Source organism: Myotis nattereri, assembly GCF_964212035.1.
Source record: "Myotis nattereri genome assembly, chromosome: 2".
NCBI classification, from domain to species: domain Eukaryota; kingdom Metazoa; phylum Chordata; class Mammalia; order Chiroptera; family Vespertilionidae; genus Myotis; species Myotis nattereri.
This window is the reverse complement of record NC_138076.1, coordinates 211,683,574-211,696,921: the sequence shown is the minus strand read 5'-3', so window position 1 is coordinate 211,696,921 and position 13,348 is coordinate 211,683,574. Positions and strand designations below refer to the sequence as shown.

General features: G+C 49.1%; 1 protein-coding gene across 2 annotated transcripts in view; it reads left to right on the top strand.

Annotated features, from left to right (window-relative positions):
• DESI1 (desumoylating isopeptidase 1) overlaps positions 1 to 13,348 on the top strand; it is a gene marked incomplete at its 5' end in the record, with an annotated part of 21,660 nt that extends 8,312 nt beyond the window's left edge. Inside the window, 5 exons of one of the 2 annotated variants that reach the window (XM_081085167.1) lie at positions 4,529 to 4,550; positions 5,678 to 5,747; positions 8,478 to 8,587; positions 9,217 to 9,339; positions 10,906 to 13,348. In XM_081085167.1, coding sequence (XP_080941293.1) covers positions 4,529 to 4,550; positions 5,678 to 5,747; positions 8,478 to 8,587; positions 9,217 to 9,339; positions 10,906 to 10,999 — 419 coding nt within the window. In that variant the 3' untranslated portion in view covers positions 11,000 to 13,348. Of the gene's footprint in view, positions 1 to 4,528; positions 4,551 to 5,677; positions 5,748 to 8,477; positions 8,592 to 9,123; positions 9,340 to 10,905 lie in introns of both variants that reach the window. The other variant, XM_081085168.1, reaches the window with a different exon arrangement.

Here is a 13,348-nt window from a genome sequence, read left to right as displayed (position 1 = left end):
GCTGACGACAGAACACCTCATCTCAACAGGTGGGTGTGCAGCATCTCTCTTGCAGGTGCTTTGCTAGGTGCCGGAATTACAAAGATGCATAAGAAACTGCCCTATTTTGAGACAATTGTAATCTGATGGGGAGAAAGACAAAAATAGGTAGTTTCCATACCAAAGTGCTATGAGAGCAGCCATAACAATCTCAAATTCTAAAGCGTGAAAGAAATGAGTTAGTCTTTTTTAGGCAGGTGTTATATGCCAGGCACTGTGATGGGCATATTTCATGTGTCTTCTTTAATCTTGGAAATGTTATGAGATAGACTCTATTATGTGTGTGTGTTTAGCAGAATAGCACGCTGAGGTTTAAGCAGCACTGGCCAGTAGAACTTGGTGCAGTGATGAAATGTTCTACACCTGCACTGTCCTATCACTAACCGGTAGCCATGTGGCTGTTGAGTACTTGAAATGTGGTAGTACAACTGTGAACAGAACTTGTTCTCTTTTCCCCGCATTGTAATAGTCACATGTAGTCAGTGGCTACTATATTGGACAGCTCAGGCTTAGCAAAGTTCTCAACTTCTACAGGTTTTATGTAATTTGTCCTCTATTACCTCTGCTCATCTAGTTTTCTTCTCCTCACCCACCCACTCCACTCTAGCCACCCTGGCCTCCTTAAGGTCCCTCCGTATGCCTGGCTGGTCCCACCTCTGCATAGCTCCTTCCCTTGTCTCCTTCAGGTCTTTGCTCCAGTGTCCCCTTCTCCAAGAGGCCCACCCTGGCTATCCCTGAAACCCCCAGTCTCCCTTACCCTGTTCTTAACTTTTCTATATACTCATTATTACTAACATATTATGATACTGTTTATTAATATTTATTACTAAAGGCCTGGTGCACGAATCCGTGCACTGGTGGGGTCCCTCAGATTGGACTGAAACCGGCAGTCCAACATCCCCCAAGGGGTCCTGGAGTGCGAGAGGGTACTCTGCAAAGTTGCTGTCATTCGGGAGCTCCTGCGTTGAACATCTGCCCCCTGGTGGTCAGTGCATATCATAGCTACTGGCCGGTTGGCCGGTCCCTGGTCACTTAGGCTTTTATATAGAGACTAGAGTCCCGGTGCACAAATTTGTGCATGGGTGGAGTCCCTTGGCCTGGCCAGCGATTGGGGCCAATCAGGGCCGGCCCGGGGAGGCACGGCAGGATGTTGGCCACCCACAGGAGGTTGGCTGTGGGAGTGCACTGACCACCAGGGGGCAGCTCCTGCATTAAGCATCTGCCCCCTGGTGGTCAGTGTGAATCATAGCTACCAGCCAGTTGTCCGATCATAATGGTCACTTAGGCTTTTATATATATATATAGATTACTTATTGACTGTCCCCTTCCCCATCCCATAAGGCCCATGAAAATTTATCTCCTTTGTTTATGATGTATCCCTAGTGCCAAGAATAGTGCCTGAAATATAGTAATCACATGGTAAACATTAGTTCACTTATAGAACTGGTGGGATTCAGACATGACTTGTCCACACCAGAACCTGTATTCTTAGTCACTACACTATACTTTCTCTCTCTCTCTCTCTCTCTCTCTCTCTCTCTCTCTCTCTCTCTCTCATTTTTGTAAGAGAGCATTTATTTGGTAAACTACAGAGGTAGAAGAAGTACTTCCTAGAAGAAATGGGTTTAGGAAATGAGTTATCGGGTAAAGGAAGGGCCCTTGGAGCTTGGGAATGAGGAAGCTAAGGGTAATGTGTGTGTGTGTGGGGGGGGGGGGAGTGAGAGAGAGTGAGAGAGGGAAGGGAAAGGCATGGGTGTGCTCCCAGGAGGGAGAGCGCTATTCTTTCTCTTAAGAGTGTGGTGTTCCTCCAGAAGTAAATGAGAGCAGGAACAGGAAAAAAAAGAGCAGTGTCCTGCCCTGGCCGGTTTCTCAGTGATTAGAGCATTGGCCTGAGGACAAAAAGACACATTCCTGGTCAAGAGCACCTAGGTTGTAAGTTCAGTCCCTGGCCCCGTGGGGCTCCAGCAGGAGGCAACCAATCTATGTCTCATGTCGATGTTTCTCTCTCTCTCTTTTTCTCTCTCCTCCTACTTCCTCTTTCCCTCTCCTTCCCCCCCACCCTTTCAATTTGTCTAAAAATCAATGGAAAAAATATCCTTGGTTGAGGATTTTTTTTAAAAAGTGTCCCTAATCTGTCCAAATTCACTGCATTATTACATGTCTTCAAGGAAATAAACAGCAAATTGCTGCCATTTAGACAACAAGCTGTATTATAAATGACAGTCCAGAAGAGCACATCAGCTCTATAAAACACAACATTCATCTCTCCATTTCACACATAGTAAACAAGGAGGAGACGTAGTGGTCTTCTAGAGTCAGCTGGAAGAGATAAGAATCCAAGCCAGTTTATCTGATAGCCCAGTAAGCCAGGATTTGAAGATACTTGTCCTAAATGCCCCCCCCCCCCCCCTTGGCATCCAATCTGTTTCTGATCCACCTCTGTGGGATTTTAGCTCAATTTGGAAAAGGCAGAGCCTGCCCCACAGTCTAGGGCAGTGACGGCGAACCTTTTGAGCTCGGCGTGTCAGCATTTTGAAAAACCCTAATTTAACTCTGGTGCCGTGTCACATATAGAAATTTTTTGATATTTGCAACCATAGTAAAACAAAGATTTATATTTTTTATATTTATTTTATATATTTAAATGCCATTTAACAAAGAAAAATCAACCAAAAAAATGAGTTCGCGTGTCAGAGGTTCGCCATCACTGCTCTAGGGGCTACCCCAGAATCGCCAGGCCAGAACCCCTCTGCCATTTGTGATTGTATCACCAAAACAGCAGATCTCTAAGTGGAGAGCAGACTGGCCCTGTTTTCCTTCATATTTCATTTAGCCTTGCAACACTAACAGCAAAGAATGAAATGTTATGTGTAAAGCAGAGCATTTCATATAATTTGCTGGTGAAATCTGTTCTTAGATCTTACCCACCAATCCTGAAGTCAAATTTCATTTTTCCTTTTCCCCGAGGAGGGCATTATGCCAAATAATGGTCTCCGTTTATCAAACTTCTATGTACCACACACTGTGATGCTTTTATACATTATTATTCTTGACCACAACAGCTCTGAGAGTTTGAGTAAACTTGGCTAAGATCCATGACTAGCAAGAGGAAAAGCTCGGATCTGAACCTATTGTACTCTGAACCTCCTCTGATGACACTACACTGAGCCATCAGTATGTTAGTTATCCTGAGGGGGCCATGGTTTCTTACCCATTTAAAACATTTTCTTAAAGGGACAATCAATATATTCCATTTATTTCCTAGGTAAATTCCATAATTGTGTATGTTGCACAAAGGGAGAAACAAGCATATCACCTCTCTTTCCACACAATGCTTGGAGTTTCACCCTGTGGAAAGTCACAGGGCAAGCATGGAAAGTAACAGTTAGCAATCAGTAAACAGTTAATGTGAAATTATAACCAAAGGCAAGTGGTGTTGATAATGTTCTCACATCTGTCACTGCCCTGCCTTCTCATCCTTAGCACTGTTGTATAGTATCTCCCATGGACTATGGCAAAGACTTCCTCACTCGAGTCTGCTCTCTCCACGCTCTTCCATCCCATTCATCTTCTCTACCTAGAGTTGTCTTTTCAAAACGTGGGTCTGTCAAGGCACTGTGCTGCCTGACAACCGTCAGCGCCCCCACCAGCCCGGCCCACCGTTCAGGACAGCCCTCAGTCCAGGCTTACCCTCCTTTGCCTACGCCCTTGCTGGCCACTTGTCCTCTTATCACCGTCACTGTACCCTTCGCTCTGCCCTGCCAGACCTCAGGCTTTCTGACAGCCGTGCGTTTGCACATGCTGCTGCTCCTGTGGGAGAAGCATCCATCCTGCCACCCGCTCGCTGGTTGAGTTGCAGCTTACAAAGCTCGTTCTTTAGCTTTATTATAGGTAGCACCTTATTTTTACCACATTATAAAGCCTGTCAACCTGTTGTAATTATGTGTGTCTCTCTTTCCATTTGACTTTGAGATCCTTAAAGGCAGGACAGTGATCTGTTCATAGTTGCGTGTGGGTACCTGACATCATTTCTGGCATCTAGAGATACAGACTACATTTACAGTGACTGTTTAAGTGGATGGCATCTGCAGTTTTGCTCTTTCATTTCTGAAGGATTTTATCTCAGTGAAGAAGTGGGTAAAAGCTTTTCTATACTATTGTTTTGCTATAGTCTCAATATGACTAATTAAAAAAGAGAAGTTGAAAGTTGAATTGACCCCAAGGGGGAAGAAAAGCAGATATACAATTGGAGTACATCTATACCAGGGTTTTTATCTTGCATTCTGATGGATTCTGGTCACTTTTCAACTTAACATGACATACCTGTGTCAGGACCTAAGGACCTTATTGGAGGAGAACTGCATTCCTAGAAAGTCCCTGCAGAGGTGGATAGTGGGTTTCCCTGGGTTTGAGTGATGATCTGGATTTACTCAGCTGGGAGGCCATGTAGTCTAGTCCCCAGTGGCTAAATCTCTTCTTTTCTCCACAGGGAAACAACTGGAAGGCATCTGGTAAGTTGGGTGGGATCCTTACGTTGACTGGTTTACGAAAGAAAGCTGAACCTGTGCACTTCAGGTTCCAGTCTGTGGTTCCAGCTTAAATCCCAGCTCTGCGTCATAAATCTTCAAGTTGTAACGCGGTGGTTCTCAGCCAGGGATTCTTTTGTCCCCTCCCCCCGGGACATTGGGCAGTTTCCAGAGACATTTTGGGCGGGTGGGTGGAGGCCAAGGATGCTCCTGTCACATCCTACAGTGCACAGGACAGCCCACAACAAAGAATTACTCAGCCACAACTGGCAGTGGTGCTGAGATTGAGAAACCCTGCCCTAAAGAAAGGCAGAGAGGTGTCCTGCCCGCCCCTCACCAAGGTTTCTAACTACAGAAGTCTGAAGGCCCCACAAGTCTGTCTTAAATCACACCTACTTTGATCTCTCACTGCTGGACCCATCCCTGTCAGGCAACGAGACGGTGGCTGAGCTCTCAGCTCCACTCATGAGGAAGCCATAGGTCAGTATTCAGTCTTGACTCCTAGACCCTCCTGACATTGGATTGATAGAATGGCCCTTTGCTTTGTTTGACTCAAACCAAGTAATATGAACCTCTTCACCTGAAATAGGTCCACCCTTCACACCATCTGGTCCTTCCATCAGCATGGTCCAGGTGCACTGCTCCTGTTAGTTTAAAAAGCCCAGTCTGCACCTTGGTCTGCAGTCTTTATTTCAGTAATTGATTTGTTAATACCAAGGTGAATCTCTAGGTACTCCCCTCTGCTTACATGGTTCTCAGCTGGGGTCAATTCTGAGACATTTGGTAATGTCTGGAGACATGTTTGGTTGTCACAGCTGAGGGGAGGGGATGCTGCTGGCATCCAGTGGGTGGAGGCCAGGATGCTGCTACACATGCTGCACTGTACAGGCCAGCCCCCAGTCAAGAGCTGTCCAGCCCCAAATGTCAGTAGTGCCAGAGTTGGGAAACGCTCACCTGTGATGTTTATCTTGCCTTTGTTTGGTTGGTTTTGAAAGGCTGTTGACCGCAGTCCGATCCGTGGGCAGAAATGATTCTCAGTGCAGTGTGGTGATAGCTTTTTCTCAGATGGTTTTCCGTTTCCTGGCTTATTCTGTCTCCTCTCTGCGTTGCAGGCACACCTCCATAGTTGTACACAAGGATGAGTTCTTCTTTGGCAGCGGTGGGATCTCCAGCTGTCCCCCGGTGAGTGACCCTCCCCAGCCCCGTCCTGCAGCCTCAGGTTCCTGGGGGTTCCCAGAGACCAGGAACGCGGCTGCTGCTCCCTGTGTTCTCGTCCTGGCCCAGTGCATGGAGGCCTGTGCATAGCTCCTCGCAACTGCCTGAAGGCTCCGCTCAAGAGAACCCTCCCCAGGCCCTCCAGCCAGTAGCTGTGCTCTCTGCTCCTATGGCACTTTTGGGTCCCTCTGTGTCACACTGAGCATGTCATGGTGAAATGAGCTGTTCCTGGGGTTCCACAGGAACCATGTAAGCTCTTGGGGAGCCGAGACTGTGCCTCACTTTCCTATCCCGTGACCAGCTCCGTGCCCGGCTCACAGCATGAACTCAGCCAATGTGAAGCCGAATCCGCGGGCTCTGAGAGGTAAAGTGAGTGGCCCAAAGTGGCATGGCCAGTACGTGGCAGCAGTACTTCAGCAGGCCTGTGACTCTAAAGCCCATGCCGTTTTCCAAAAAAATTCTGTCTGAACTAGCCAGGGTTGTCCCAGGAGGTGCTCAAACCACATAGCCATTCATTTTGATACTCATAAATGGGAAGTCATTCTTGGTTTCTTCTCACTGGTCCCTCACCTATAACAAATCCTTCATTAAGCCCAGTCAGTTCTACCTTGTAAATGTGTCTTGAATCAGCCTTTCTCTCCTCACCTATCCGCTCTTCTCCAGGGCTGTCACCTAATCCAGGCCACACTCACGTCCAGCCTGGACCACAGCCCTGCATCTGCTCTTTCCTCCATCAGTCAGTTCTCCCACGGGAAGCAAAGTGACCTTTTCCAAATGAAATCTGATTGTGGCATCCCCCTGCCACCAAACTCTACCCGTTATTCTTGGAATAAAAACCAGAAAGCTCGCCCTGGCTGGTTTGGCTCAGTGGATAGAGCATCGGCCTGCGGACTGAGGGGTCCCAGATTCGATTGCAGCCAAGGGCACATGCCTGGGTTGCGGGCTCAATCCCCAGTGGGGGGCGTGCAGGAGGCAGCCAATCAATGATTCTCTCTCATCATTGATGTTTCTCTCTAAAATCAATAAAATATATTTAAAAAAAAACAACTCAGAAAGCTCGGCGTGACCTCCAGGGCCCTAACTGGTCTCAGGCTGCTCTCGGGGTGGCCTCTTTCAAGTCATGCCCTTGCCCAACCCCTCTCCTTCCTCCTGGAACACACCTTCAAACCTCTCCACTGCCTTCAGCCCTCCCCGATCTCTCACCTTGTTATGCTTCTCCATCCTTCAGATTTGAGCTCATTGTCCCTGACCCTCAAATCTTCCGGACCCTTCAGACTGGGATGGTCCCCTGCCATATGTACTGACGGCATGCTGTAATTTTCCAGCAAGACCCTTATTGCAACTCATAATAATACATTGGTTTATGGGATTTTTTGTCTGCCTTCCCCACTAGGCTATAAGCTCCCTGAGGGCAAGAAACTCATCTGTTTTGTTACATCATACCCCAGTGCCTAGCATAAGGCCCGCCACATAGTGAGTTCTCAGTACATATTTGTTATATGAGTGAATATGGGGGAGGGGGAGTCCAGTAGTGACCTTTTAGTTTCTTATAACTCTGAGGTCATTTTTCGCTGGCTACCATGATTATCCTGCTCACCGTGCCCTCTCCGGTGCCTGGAACAATGTCAGGCACATGGTAGGTGCTCACTAGCTGTTGTATAAATTCATGGTCTGGCCGAGACCGGTTTGGCTCAGTGGATAGAGCATCAGCCTGCAGACTGAAAGGTCCCAGGTTCGATTCCGGTCAAGGGCATGTACCTTGGTTGTGGGCACATCCCCAGTGGGAGATGTGCAGGAGGCAGCTGATCGATGTTTCTCTTTCATCGATGTTTCTAACTCTCTCCCTTCCTTTCTGTAAAAAAAAACAATAAAATATATTTTTTTTAAAAAATTCATGGTCTTTGCAGGGAGCTTTGCTTTGGAGCGCGCTACCTTTTTCCCAGCTCATTCCCAGCGCTGTCCCTCCCTCGCCCCGCAGTGATCCTGTTGCTTCCCCGTGGCTGGTTTTCCCACTGGGCCCCAGTCTTGCCCTTGGTCTACTGTGGTGGTCTGTTAGCCCATGGCTGAGGGTTTTCTGTAGGCCTTTCAGGGGCCATTAACTCCCTTGCCTGGGGAACCCTATTAGCATCATTGGATTATCCTCACTGATCATAAAAGAACTGAATTTGGAAATATTTGCCAGCCTGCCAGATTGCTCACAGTCCTTCACATTTTCCTTGCATTCAAGGGACATCAAGTGTGTCACTAGAAACCCTGGCTGCTTACCTTTTGGACATGGGCATAGAAAGGTGGCCTGTCACGTGGGAGCCATTTCTAATTGTCCTGTTCTGCCCTCATGGTCGGGCAGTTTGGGGACGAAGGGAGATTCAGATTCTGGGTTCCTGTCTTTTTATCAGCTGAAGGAGTGGACAGCATCAGGAGTCTGACCTGCATGAGATTCGGCTTTCCAGGCCCCCACCAGAAACTAGAAGCCCAGTTTCTTAGCCGTCTTTCTAGCACTGGCAGTGGCAAGTCTCCAGGAAGCTCTAAGCCATTGGAGAACTGGTGCACATAGGAAGTAACATTCTTCATCTGCCCTAGGTGCTCTGAGAGTTAAAGTTGTCAGAACAGAGCAGTTGTGGTCGTCCATGGAAAGGCACATTAAAAAGTTCAATGGAAATGGTAATTTAATGACTCTCTTTGGGTTGGCTCTTTTAGGGAGGGACATTGCTTGGGCCCCCAGACTCTGTGGTTGATGTGGGGAGCACAGAAGTCACAGAAGAAATCTTTCTGGAGTACCTGTCCTCCCTGGGGGAGTCTCAGTTCCGGTGAGTGGAGACAGGGTGGTGGTTAGTGTGTCTGTCTCCCCACTAGATTATCACCCCCAGAGGGCAGCCACCAGTCCCATCCCCAGAGTCCTCAGCACCGGGCCTGCCCAGCATTTGCTGAATAGACATGCAGAGGAGGCAGAAGAGCGCAGCGTCGCTCCAAGGCCGCATTCCACCCAGCAGGCCTTCTGCTGAGGCTTGGAGGAAGGACGGGCTAGTGATTCTTCCCGATTAAAATCAGCTGCTGCTATTCAGCAACTCCTGTCCTCGGCTTCCACTGGCCAAGTATTTTGTGCTGAAAATCAAAACCAAGGTTTGTAGAGGGATTGGGATAGAATACAAACTCGAGCAGATTTTCTCTTAAAGAAGCTTTTGTCGATTCAATAACTGTTAAACTCCAACCCTAGAGCTCTGCTTTTGTGAAAGTAAAGATTGTCCTGAAATTGTTGAGGAGCCTCATGTTTACATCTCATCCTTCCCTTCAAAATCTGTTTCCAATGGTCCAGCGAGGCAAACCAAGCAGCCCTCAAATTCAGCTGTGCTCCCCCTTCCATTACCTGGTTGAGCATTTCATACACTCGCTTGCTGGCTGCTCACTCATGCCTGTGCTCCTTTCTCACAATGTGCAGAGGTGAGGCCTACAACCTCTTTGAACACAACTGTAACACCTTCAGCAATGAAGTGGCACAGTTCCTGACCGGGAGGAAGATCCCTTCCTACATCACTGACCTTCCCTCTGAAGTTCTCTCCACGTAAGTGCCCTCTGCCTCTGCCCTGCCTTGTAAGTCCCCATTCCCGGCCAGTGCCACTCCTCCGCCCAGGTCTGCCCTCTCCTGGTCTCGGCAGAATCTTCCCAAGCCTGGTGGGCCCTGTCATGATGGCAGCTTCGAACACGGAAGGCCACCGTTTTCTCTACTCACCGATGCACCCTTGTATTACCTTCACCTGACTTGGAGTTGGGCCATCTCCCCTGGTCTGAGTGCAATCGCAGAACTTAGAAACCCACTTGTACAGAATCTGGCATCTGTCTTTCCCATTGCACACGAAGCATGCCACTCCCCAGAAGTGCCCGCTTATAATGCAGTTTTAGATGGAGAAGCAGAGAGTAGGTCAGAGAATTCCGAGGGCGGCTTGTTGTTAGTCTTTCTTCCTCTGCACCATGAGCTCTTTGACGCCCTCAAAGACAACGTCCTACTTGCCCTCGTACCTTATGGGCCATCACCCAGGCACTGTCCCTAAAAGGACACACACCCACCCAAAGCCATCACACCCCTCCATTCCTTTGCTATTGACTGCGTTCAGGCAGCCTCTGCCCACTCCAGGGCCATGTCCATTTGTTGACTGACTCAGTTTCTCCTGAACTGGGGCCCTGTCCGACAGGGATCCCAGCAGGTTGAGCAGGCTCGGCAAGGGGACTGTTTTCACACCTGGGTAGGAACCCCTCAGGAAAAACTGCATCGGACACAAGGCTGCTCTGTCCCAGCCCTGGCCCTGCCTTCCTTGGCGGGTGTGTTCAACCACGCCGCCTTACTAAGGATCTAGGTTATGGGGCCCTGAGCAAGCTTTAGTAGCTGTAATGTTCTTGCTGTTATTGTTTGATGGGTGGAGACTGAACTAAGGTTACTATTTTTCAGTTTCATCTGTTTCTGTTTGGAATACTTCATTCCCTTTGAATTTGGGGACAATTTTCCAAAATGGTAGTATCCACTGAAGGAAAAGAACCCCAGTAACTGAGATGTGTTGTGGACAACCTGTTTTAAGGTTGAGTAATCTTGGACAGTCTCTGACATCTGGTGTTTGCAGTTCCAGCCAAGCTCCTCTGAGAACAAATGGGGAGCCCTTTACAAAGTGGCATTAACACCTGGCAACCTGCATTTGTTGCGTTTCCTGACTCTTCCTGTGTCCCTAACAGAATCTCCTGACTTTACCTTTTTCGTGTCTTTTTTTCCTCCTCAGCTTCCTCATTAAACTTTATTTTATCTTCTTGTACCATGAAAATTAAGGATACAAGTACAGAAAGTACAAGAAGCTCTAGTTCCCTATATGTGGTCAGCCTGTTCAAGCCATAGAACTAACCAGGACCTAGAGGCAAAGGTAGTGAGATGGTAGCATCTACTGGGGAGGGGACCCCAGGTGTCAAAATGCAGAGCAGGCTGGTTAGAGACCCCGCCCATGAAAAGCCAGGCGGGAGGCAGGTGGGAAGAAGAGATAAGGTAAGAGTGTCCTTCCCATGTGGTGGTGACGCTGCACCTGTGGGGAGCTGGGTGTGCTGGCGGTCCATGAACCCACCTGAGCTCCTGTGTCTGCTTTCTCCACAGCCCCTTCGGACAGGCCCTGCGGCCCCTCCTGGACTCCATCCAGATCCAGCCTCCTGGAGGGAGCACCATGGGCCGACCCAACGGTCAGAGCTAACAGGACTGCATGGGACCGCCCTGCCTCCCAGGGCTTTCCTTTTTAAACAAAACAAACCCGACCAGATTTCTATTTTATAATTTTACATCAGAGCTAACAACCAGGGGACAGCTTTTTAAATTTCCCAGGGAAGGAGATCATCAGGCTGCATGTAGGACAATGCTGCTAAGAACAGAACAAAATGCCATCCCTTTGAAAGTATTATACTAATTTATTAAGGCTGTCTTGTCTGTGCGTTCACTTGACGCTGCTTCCTAAGCGTCCTCCACGCTCGAGGAAAGGAGGGGGTTTGTTTAAGCAGGAAGTACAGTTTGGGGGAGCCCCAACCTAGAACCTCTTTCCAGAAAACCCCCATGCTCTCTCTACCCAGGTTGCCACCTCCTGTGGGGATCCAGGTGAGTTTTACAACAGCCATGACCTGGAAGCAGTTCCTCACTAGTGTTACACGAACCAAAGGAGTTGGTGCATGTGGAACCAGTTTCAGGATGACTCACCCAACCTAAGTGAACTCTTTAGCCACAGCTGTGTCACCTTCCCTTCTCTACCCCAAGCAGGCCATGAGGCCCGAGCTGGAGCCGCCAAAAGCCTCGGGATCGAGGGAGAGCGACAGGAAGTGTCAGGCAGAGAAAACAGGATAAAGCCATTCCTCCTTCCTCCCTAGACTGATGGCCAATCCTCAGACATCAATTTTGGAGAACCTGCCTTCCTCAGCATAGCTGACCTGTTGTAATTAACGAGGGTCCGGCTGGAGCGGCAGAGACCCAGGCCCGCAGTCTGCAAGTCACATGTAATAACCTTATTACAGTCGCCTCCCCACCCAGACCAATGTGCAGTATTCAGCTGGGACCAAGGGGAATGATTCCCGGCTCCAGGAAATGTAGAAAGAATAATAATGCAGAGTCAAGGTGGCAAGAAATTTAGAGTTGTTTCTGATGGGAATTTGTGCATTATCCTAAATGTGTTGTGAAGACACATGTTGTTTCCATCGTCACTTTGACTTTAAGGAAGCATGGTAGGGGGTGCATGGCCATTTTCCTTATGAGCTGCTGCTGAGACATAGGCAGAGAACAATCTGGAAGTTTCTTATCCAGAGAGGCTTTCAGATTCCCTTTCTTCACTGCGCCTCCCCTTAAGTTAGCTTTTGGGGGAGTGAGGGTGGAGGGAGGACTCGGCTGCCAGGGACCTGAGGCCCAGCTCCGGCATTGCCCCTCTGGCCCCTCCTCCTGCAACTTCTTAGACTTGAATTATGTTGTCTTTCCTGGGGTTTGGCCTGCAGCAGGTGCCTTTCTTTTCCAAAAAGCTGCTGCTCCCCTCTGGCCCGTCTCCTGTCTGTGCCATCCGCAGAGCAGTTGGCATCAGGGTCTCAGCTCAAGGAAAAGATGTTAGTCTGCCTTAGTGTTTGCCTGTGACCTGGCCAGCTGTGATGTCAAGTGACATTTTGGAACTTTTATGATGGGAGGCCAAACGAATGAGTGTTTAATTCTTCTCAAGACCCACTGATTTGCCAGAATGTGTGGCAGTGGCCCACTAGAGCAGAGACTGGCAGGGGCCCTGACTTAATGTTCACCGACTGGAGAATGGACCACGAGGCATGGCTATCTCCCAGGAAGGCAGCACGTTGGCTCCTTCCAGCCTGGTGTCTCCTTTCCCAGCTGCCTGGCCCAGCCCTCCCTCTCTACCAGGCTCTTCCTCCAACCTCTCCACAGAGCTCCAGCCAGAGGGTGCTGGGCATCACAGCTCCTCTTCTCTCTCCTCCCCATCTCCAGGCGCAACTGGTTTCTCCTCCCGCAGTCACCTCCAGACCCAGGGCTATACTGAAAAATGGCTCCCTTAAGAGACTTTGAGTCACTTGGTCCATTGAAAGTCCCCTTCATGCCCAGCAGCCATTTGTGCCAATGCCTGTGCCCTAGGGAGAGACAGGGATCAGTAAGTCATCATCTCAGAGCCCTGCAGGAAAGCAAGCTCTCCCTCCCCGACCCAAGTCCTACCGGCACTCACTTCGGAAGCCCAGGCTCAGGCTCGGACCCCTTCACATTCTCTGTCTCCCAGCACGTCAGGAGCGTGTCCATTGTGCCCAGCTAGCTCCACGCGGGCGTGCAGGGGTGGCCAGAGTGACAAGTGAGCCACGTGTGTGATTGTGGTGCACAGTGGACACCTGCATAGCAGTCTGCTGGTTTAAAGGGACGGAAGGAGGTGGGATGAGACTGGCACCCCTCCCAGAAATAAAGCTTGTACCTTTGAGATTCTTTTTTGCCCTTGAAGTCAAACTAATAACTGTGTTTAGTACGGAGGTGTTTGCTGGTTTTCTTTGATGTTTTTTCTAATGCAATAAACTCGCTCTGCCTGCTG